The 9,143-nt window shown below is 43.0% G+C and overlaps 1 protein-coding gene across 2 annotated transcripts; it reads left to right on the top strand.

Annotated features, from left to right (window-relative positions):
* The first annotated feature begins 291 nt into the window (after window positions 1-291).
* On the top strand, window positions 292-8,879 carry ZBTB14 (zinc finger and BTB domain containing 14). 2 transcript variants are annotated; one of them, XM_081873871.1, is made up of 3 exons: window positions 292-465; window positions 3,594-3,674; window positions 4,826-8,879. In XM_081873871.1, exons 2-3 carry the CDS (start codon window positions 3,672-3,674, stop codon window positions 6,167-6,169), a joined length of 1,347 nt encoding a protein of 448 aa, XP_081729997.1. In that variant the 5' UTR covers window positions 292-465; window positions 3,594-3,671; the 3' UTR covers window positions 6,170-8,879. The 2 variants fall into 2 exon arrangements, with proteins under 2 accessions (XP_081729997.1, XP_081729996.1); XM_081873870.1 differs by lacking the exon at window positions 292-465 and adding an exon at window positions 529-1,192.
* The last annotated feature ends 264 nt before the right edge of the window (window positions 8,880-9,143 follow it).

The following is a 9,143-nucleotide window of genomic DNA, read 5'->3' as shown; positions in this document are numbered from 1 at the left end:
TGGTTCCCGAGGCCGCTTCAACTCTCGGCGCGGCCCCGTCCATGGCGACGCGCGGCGTCGGCCCTCCTGTGTGCGTGAGCCCGCCGAGGCCGCCTCAGAATGGCTGGTCGGGCTCCCCGTTCTGCCCCCTCCAGGCCCCCTGCGCGAATGAGCGGCCTCCCTCCTCATCCGAGCACCCGCCCCCTCCTCTCTCTCGCTCTCTCCCTGCGGGGGGCGCGCCCTGCTCGCACCGCGCATGCACGTTCCCGCCTCCGGCGCGCCTCCTCTGGCCGCCGCGCGCGCGCACTGAATGCTCGTGCAGGAAGCGGCGGTAACGGTCAGAGACGCGCGCCATTTCCCCTTACATCCCATCCCCCCCCATCCCCCCCCAAAATAGCCCTTTACTCTGAGCGGAGCGCTGCTGCGGCCGCGGCCACCCCCTCCCCCTCCCCTCCCCATATTCTGTCCCTTCGCCGAGCGTGGCAGGTAAGCGCGAGGGGCATCTGCGCGCGCACTCGAGCCTAGGCTGGCGGAACCGGGCGAGCGGGAGGAGGGGGAGGGGAGGTGCACTGGGGGAGGCTCCGCCGCGCGCCGCCCTTTTGCAGCAGCTGCTCCCGCGCGCGCCGCCCGGCTCGGGCCTGCTAGGCTGCCTCGCGCCACTCGGGGCAGTCCCGACAGGAAAGGGCCGCCTTCTCGGCCGCGGCCGAGGGCGCTCTCCGGTGGGAAGCGTTTCCTTTCGGCGCCCGAGATTGCCGCAGCGCCCCCACCCCGCCTTCCTTCCTCCCGTCCTCCGCCGCCCCGCATTCGGCGAGGGAGCGCGAGCGCGAGCGGTGGCTGCGGGGCCAGCAGCGCCTTGCGCGCGGGCCTTGCTGGGCTCCGCCTCTTCGGTGGCGGGCGGAATAGGACGGGGGAGCCGCACGTGTGAGGCGAGGGTGCGCTCCACTCCGCTGCAGCCCCGTCTTAGCGGGGGCACAGGCATCGTCCCCGAACGGGCACTAGCACGCATGCACCGAGTATGCACCGTGCACGTCTGCTCCATGGTTACTCGCGCGCTGCTCGCCTGCTTGCCGGAGGAGGAGTTGTGTTCCAGTACGTGCACGCCGCGAATGCACGCTCTTGCTCGCCTATAGAGGAAAAAATCGCCATCGGTTCAGTACGAAACAAATAGGAATCGGGACTGACTCATAATGGTTGTCGCGGTGTTGATTTCCGAGTAAGAGTGTTTATTATGCTTTCGCCCTCTTTAATTCAAATTTGATTTAGGGCGCGCGGGTGGAGTGGGGGATTGTTTGAGGATATATTCACTAGTCTATGGTGCTTATTGCGATGGTAGTAAACCATGCTCTTTAAATAAACATTGCTGCAGTTAGGGTTTATCTCAATTTTAGTTTCCTTTAAAAGCACAAAAAGTGTACGTCATCACATTTTATTTAAAAAGTTATGTGAGTAAATTTAAAGTGGTATCTTTGATAACGAAAATACTTAGTACATCAAAAAGTAGTTTGTCCAAGGTCCCTAGAAGGTGATCTTAAACTCCTGTATCCCTAGATATAGGAGTTTAAGATCACCTTCAGACGAAGCTACTGAACTGGATGCAAGCAGACAGTTATGGGATTGCTTTATTAGTCTTGCTTTAGTTTCATTAGATTGAATATATTTGCTTACTCTGAGAAGGCTGAGTGGCTACTGAAGGGTAGGAGTAGGCATTTCAGTAAATAAACAAAACTGAAATCTGTTTACGTGGGGAAAATCTTAATTGATTGCAAGAGGATTCCCACATGCAGGTTTTTTTTGTATAAAAAATGTCATACTGTATTTCTTAAATCTAGCAAGCTTAACAATAGTTACGCTCAGATGGTTCCTCTCCCAATATATTCAAGAAATTTGATGGGTGGGTTGCAGAGCCACCTGTACTAGTTAGTCCTGCCTCCTGCTCTGATTTGTCAGATGGATATGCCAAGCCATCTGCCCAAGAACCCTGTCTCATGTGGGCTGAACAGATAGAGGTGTTGTCTGAATTCCCTAAAATGAAAAGTATATGAAAATGTAACACTCAGAAATTCGAGAGTTTCCAGTAACAGTTCAGTCATCAGGAGAACAAGAACGTTTTTGAAGGCATGCTGAATGTTAATAATGAAGGAAGCAGATGCATCTCATCAGGGTGGACATTCCATTAGTGGGGAGCAACCCATCCCCTGCTTATCCACTCCTAGGGTTGTCTGTTAATAGTAATAATTAAAGGTGCTAGTACTAGCGCACAAAGCCTTAAATGGCTTTGGACCAAAGTATTTAAAGAAGCACCTCCTGCAATATCAACCATTGTGGGCTTGACAATGGCAGGTGGTGCCACCTTCTTGGCATGGCCCATGACAAGACTTTTTTCACACGCAAGTCTAAACCACTTGCTTTTGTGAAGCTAAACCAGACTTCCTCAACCTCAGCCCTCCAGATGTTTTGAGACTACAGTTCCCATCATTCCTGACCACTATACTACCCTGAACATGCCTGATCCTGATAAGGATCATGGGAGTTGTAGGCCAAAAACATCTGAACGGCTGAGGTTGTGGAAGCCGGAGCAAAACATCACCTGCATTTGGAAGGGAAATAAAAGCCAGCAAGCGTACAGGACATGTATTAGGCAAGACACACATCAGACACAACACCTTTGCTAATGACTGTGAGCAACCAGAGTTGGATACAAATGAATAACTTGCTTGGATTTTGTGAAACAGAAAAAGTGGAACAAATGAAAATAAAAACCAGAAACCCGAGAAGCAACGATTTATGCTTTAAGAGATAAAAACATCTGTATATTTCCCTTCATTTCTTGGTCTTCTTACTGCTTAAAAATAAAGTCAAAGGATAAACAACAAAATCAAAATTCCATACAGTTGCTGCTGTACCAGATTTTACAGTGGAATATTTCATATACTTGCAAAAATAATTTGCTTAATAAAAGTTATCCATAGCTGGAACAATTTGAAACTCCCCCCCCTTTGAATCATATGTACATGAGCCACATTCCTGTTCTCTACACACAAACACACACACACGTACACGTATGTGTGCAGTTCCTGCTCTTCCCCAAGTCTCCACCATACAAGTTACTAGTGTTTTTATAAATATCCTGCAGGCCTATAGGTGAGTAGTTGCTGATGTTCACGTTAAAGGCATAGAAGGGCCTAGTCTACAACTATACTACCATGAACATGCCTGATATCTCTGATATCAGAACCTCAGCAGGGAGAATGGCCTATCTTGGAAATTGTGGCCTAAATTGTGAGAGAGTAGGATTATATGGAACTATAGGATCTGTTGTGCATTTTGTCCTTGCAAGTATGCAAAGATTCTGCTTTCAGAAATAAGTTGTGTTGATTTTAATGTAGAAATACTATACTAGCAATAAAGACATGGAAGCCAGTGTGGTATAAATTACAGAGTCAGATCTGGGTTCAAATCCCTACTCAGCAATGAAGCTCACCAGTCCTCTCAGCCTCCTCTAACTCATCATAAAAGGGACAACCTGGTAGACCATTCTGAACTCTTTAAAGGAAAAATGGGATAATAGAAAAATAATACTCTTTTAAAAGATACCTCATCGTTTTCTCTTTCAGGTTCAGGGTCCTCAGGATAAAGGTTAACCTACCGTCAACATTTTGTTCAGATATTAAGAAAAAAATCCTTCATTGTTCATGGTACAGTCTTAATATTTCTTTTTTGCATTTCCTTAATTTTCTGCTTCAGTAAATTATTTTAGTCATTAGGTAATTGCCTATACAGTCTTACCTTGGTTTTCGAACAACCTAGTTCTCGAACATTTTGGTTCCTGAACAATCGAAACCCGGAAGTGACTTTTCCGGTTTTCGAACGTTATTTTGGAAGCCGAATGTTTAACGGGGCACCGTTTGGCTGCAGGAGCTTCCTGCAGCCAATCAGAAGCACACTTTGGAAGTCGAACACTTTGGAAGTCGATTGGACTTCCAGAACGGATTCCGCTCGACTTCCAAGGTATGACTGTACAAGTTTGCCAGTGAAATGATGGGGCATATTTGCGAAGAGGACCATTTGGGAAGAGGGCCATTTCCTCTTTGCCTCTCCTCTCCCTCACTTCATACCTTTTGTCTTCCTCTCCCGTTCCAAGCACTTTCTACTCCTCCTGCTTCAGCTCTTGCCCTTCAAACTCAGATTTGTTGTTGCTGCCTTCCGAACATAGTTGGAAGGAAGGATTTATATGTTTGGCCGCACTGCTGAGCAATGTGTTGGGATGCAACCTTTCATTATCCCAGATGATGTTCAATCTAGACCAGTGGACAACTTGCAGGCAAGCCGGAAATCCTAAAGTATTTATGACTGTGGTCCACAGTTCACTTGCCCACTTTCTTAGAGAAGAATGGCACTGTTGTTGTTGTTTTCCTGTGATGCTTACACAATAATAGGTAGATCAACTTTGTGTCTACAGTGGTACCTCAGGTTAAGTACTTCATTCGTTCTGGGGGTCCGTTCTTAACCTGAAGCTGTTCTTAACCTGAAGCACCACTTTAGCTAATGGGGCCTCCTGCTGCTAGCATGCCGCTGGAGCACGATTTCTGTTCTTCTCCTGAAGCAAAGTTCTTAACCCGAGGTACTGTTTCTAGGTTAGCGGAGTCTGTAACCTGAAGCGTATGTAACCTGAAGCGTATGTAACCCGAGGTACCACTGTATTGAGATTTTTAAAGGTTATTAATTGCTTGAAATGTTGTTGAGCAAATCTGAGTTATAAAGTTCAGATCTAATACTACATTTCTCAAAATGTCTTTTGTTTTGTCAGAGTAGCTTACAAATAAATATTTTCATAATTTTTCTGCAGGAGTTTTTCCTCAGTATGTCTGAAACCATTAAATATAATGACGACGATCACAAAACTGTATTTCTGAAAACATTAAATGAGCAGCGATTGGAAGGAGAATTTTGTGACATCGCTATTGTTGTTGAAGACGTGAAATTCAGGGCCCACAGGTGTGTGCTTGCCGCTTGTAGTACCTATTTTAAAAAGCTTTTCAAAAAACTGGAAGTTGACAGCTCATCAGTAATAGAGATTGATTTCCTTCGGTCAGATATATTTGAGGAAGTGCTAAATTATATGTACACAGCCAAGATTTCAGTTAAAAAAGAAGACGTTAATTTAATGATGTCGTCTGGTCAGATTCTTGGGATTAGATTTTTGGACAAACTCTGTTCTCAGAAACGTGATGTTTCTAGTCCGGAAGACAATTCGCAATCAAAAAATAAGTACTGTCTTAAAATAAACAGATCAATGGGTGAATCTAATGATAACCAAGACGATGAGGTTGAAGAAATTGGCGATCATGATGATAGCCCATCAGATATGACAATGGAAGGAACCCCTCCCAGTCAAGAAGATGGCAAGTCACCAACTGCAACTTTGCGAGTTCAGGAAGCAATTCTGAAAGAGCTGGGCAGTGAAGAGGTTCGAAAAGTGAACTGCTACGGTCAGGAAGTAGAGTCCATAGACACTGCCGAAACAAAAGAACTAGGATCTCAAACTCCTCAAGCTCTAGCATTTAACGATGGCATCAGTGAAGTCAAGGATGAACAGACGCCAGCATGGACAACAGCAGCTGGCGACATGAAATTTGAATATTTGCTTTATGGTCACAGAGAGCAGATTGCATGTCAGGCATGTGGCAAAACATTTTCAGACGAAGCACGATTGAGAAAACATGAAAAACTTCATACTGCGGATAGACCCTTTGTTTGTGAAATGTGCACTAAAGGCTTTACCACCCAAGCCCATTTGAAAGAGCATCTAAAGATCCACACAGGCTATAAACCATATAGCTGTGAAGTATGTGGGAAGTCTTTCATTCGTGCTCCAGACCTAAAGAAGCACGAGAGGGTTCACAGTAACGAACGGCCGTTTGCCTGCCACATGTGCGACAAAGCTTTCAAGCACAAGTCTCACCTGAAAGACCACGAAAGAAGACACAGAGGGGAAAAGCCTTTTGTCTGTGGTTCTTGTACTAAAGCATTTGCCAAAGCATCTGATTTAAAGAGACATGAAAACAATATGCACAGCGAAAGGAAACAAGTAACCACAACCAGTGCTCTCCAAAGTGAAACAGAACAATTACAGGCAGCAGCTATGGCTGCGGAGGCAGAACAACAGCTGGAAACTATAGCTTGCAGTTAAAAGCAGAAGAATCCACAAGTTGAAAAATGTTTGGTCTGATAACTCACCATTGGAAAAAGTATTTTTAAAGGGATTTTGTGAGTAGAAATATAGTTTGAAATTTGCAGCAAAGAACTACCCTATCAGTGACGTTAAACATGGGAGAAGGCTTTGATTTAGTCAACAGTCCAGGCATAAATAAAAAAACAGAGTCAGACTCTAGACAGTATTTACTCCTCTTAAAACTCTGGGTTTCATTGCATGTCTAGTAAACTCTACGCATGTGGAATGGAAGGCCTTACACTCCAATGCACAGGGAAATTACACTAAAATATTTCAATTTAAACTATTTATGTTCCATTGATTTCAGTTGCTTTGGCATCCCAATCATAAGTATGCTTCCTGTGATCAAGGGAATCTCTAAATACCTTAGAGATTGTCCATTCAGGATGGTGACAAGTGACAGGAAAAGCTGCTGAACCAAAACGTGTGCCCATTAGGGATTCACTGGATTGCAGCTGTTAATGTGGAAGTAAGCTCATGGATTTCAGTGGAAATTTGTTCCATGTAAGTATGTCACTCCAAGTCTTTTGGTTCCATCGGCCTGAAGATTGGGCTATTAATGAGTATTTGAACAGTTTAAATAAATAATGTCTGCTACAACAGTTTTTTTTTACTTTGAAATTATGAATTACAATGAGTGCAAAAAATCATTTTAAAATAAGAAATGTATTGTTGTCCCCCTAATCAAAACTCATGAAGGTATGACTTTAGTCTTTATATAATAGCTCTTTGCAGTTGTCTGTTAATCCACTGTGATGGTCACTACAAGTTTTTAATGTAGCTGTGTGGGCATCTGAACACTGGGAATTATCTTGTTTCTTCAGCTGGTGAGTTGGTGTATCCCAAGGTCATTAGAACCACTCTCTGTCTTGCAGATGTTTTTCCTCTCCTCCCTGGGCCGCCTTACCTATGTGCCTGCATTTTGCTTTGCTATTCCTGTCTTCAGCTCAAGACAAAAATAACAGTTGTCTTTGTCTTATTTTAGGAGGCTTTTAATTGTATTCTGATAGGGAGCCTAGCCCTAAGAAAATGGAAATGGCAGGGATCAGCTGTTGCACTGCTGCTTACAGTTGGAAAGGTGCAAATACCACTTGACAAACTCAGGTTCCTTAACCGGGGTTTTCTGGTCTCCATGGCCATTGTCCAAGAATGCACAGATCCATCATCCTGCTCTTCCATCAGCATAATTTATTCCAGTGCAGAGTTAAAAGGAGCCAAGGCATATTGTTACAGGAAAGAAAAGAAGTAGAGAAAAGCATCTCAAGGAAGGCAGTGTCGCTCTGCTACAGTCAGCTGTAGTAAATCCTTGCTTTCTTTCAAGGTTCTTTTACTGTTCTTAAATGATTGATAATTAGGTATAGCTTGAAGATCTGAAGCAAATAGTTCAGAACATCAGGCAATTGGGTTGAAGCTTACTATAGGATAGCTTTAAAGACTCTACAACCTGGTTTTCAGTAGACGATGCCTCTTCACGCGGGGTTGCAGTTTACAATGATGCTCTTCTATACAAATTGCTTCAGTGGAAAATTAGACATCAAGAAGAAAGATAGCCTAGTCTTCTTCAGAAGATTGTAGTTTTCCTTATGGGGAGCATTCGTTTGAGCTTGACCTGCAGTCTGTAAAGTGTATAGCCCAACACTTTGGTAAGAACTAGGCCTACTTGAGCAGCCTTTTCATGAAACCTGGAGGAACTGGGATGATGGGAATGTGATTAGGAAAGGATAGAGAAAATGGCAACACATATCAACATTCCTTAAGGCATTTAGAGTTACACAGCTGCATTTTGTTATGATTTCATAGCATATTCCCTGCTCAGTAACGTAAGAATTCCACTAGTCTTGCAGTGCAATCCTATGTGTGTTTACTCCGAAATCCCACTGAATTCAGTGGAGATCACCCCCTAGCTAGTGTGTATAGATTTGTAGCCTTTGGCTGCGTTACAGTTAGCTGTAATATTTAGTGTTTGAGATTTACATCCCAATCCTAAGCATTTCTGTTTGGAAAGCAATCTTAAGTTCAGCTAGGCTTAATGTTCAGTTAGGCTTATTTGCTATGAAGTGTGCTTCGGTTTGCAGCTTAGTGTCAGAGCTTAGGTTTCAGGGAATTGATAGGAAATGTATGATCTTGGGATCATTTTGTGTACAAGAAAATTTTAGGCATGTGAAGTGATTGCAATACTTCCTTAGCCTGCCTGCCCTGAATTAATGAACCAGTTTTATTTGAAATACAACTTACCATTCAGATATGCTTTAAGATGTCTCAGTGATTACAATTGCATTTGTAATGAACTGTAGGATGGGATTTCCATGCAGTAAGAGAAGGCTGAAGTCCGTTCAAGTCTTTAAAGAAATTTCCCCACACATTTTTAACATACTTCTATTATCAAGGTTAAATTTTAATTAACATTGGACAAAAAATGTTTATAACATTGGGTTAGAATTAGTTATTAGAATATGTATTTATAAATTATTGTGTGTCAAATCACCTGTTGCATTTCTAAATAGTAATTAAGACTAACATTTTTAAGTATTAGAATAAAATTGCATCTAACTATTGATCTTTGTTACAATGTTGTGAATCATTCAATGAATAGACAAGTTTAAGTTAAATTTAAAATGCCAACCGTTTGAAAATTGTCTTGTAAATAAAACACAAATATTTTAGAATACATGGTGTAATGTGTCTATACATTTTACAGCATTCTTATTTTATTTTACTTTTTGATATATTGGTTTTAGAATGTCTGATATGCAACTTCAGTGACTTTATATAACCTAAAACCTGTTTGCTTATAAGATTCTTGGTTTATAAGTCAGACAGAGATGACTATAAAGATCCAATTTATGTGCTTAACAAGTAGTGAATGATGATTGGAGCACCTGCCTTAGTATTTGAAATGAATTGCTATAGGTGACATAAACAAATTAACATG

Source organism: Podarcis erhardii (genome assembly GCF_964252035.2).
Source record: "Podarcis erhardii genome assembly, chromosome: 8".
Classification (NCBI taxonomy): Eukaryota; Metazoa; Chordata; class Lepidosauria; order Squamata; family Lacertidae; genus Podarcis; species Podarcis erhardii.
The sequence above is the reverse complement of the archived record's forward strand: the minus strand, read 5'-3'. Positions and strand labels throughout refer to the sequence as shown.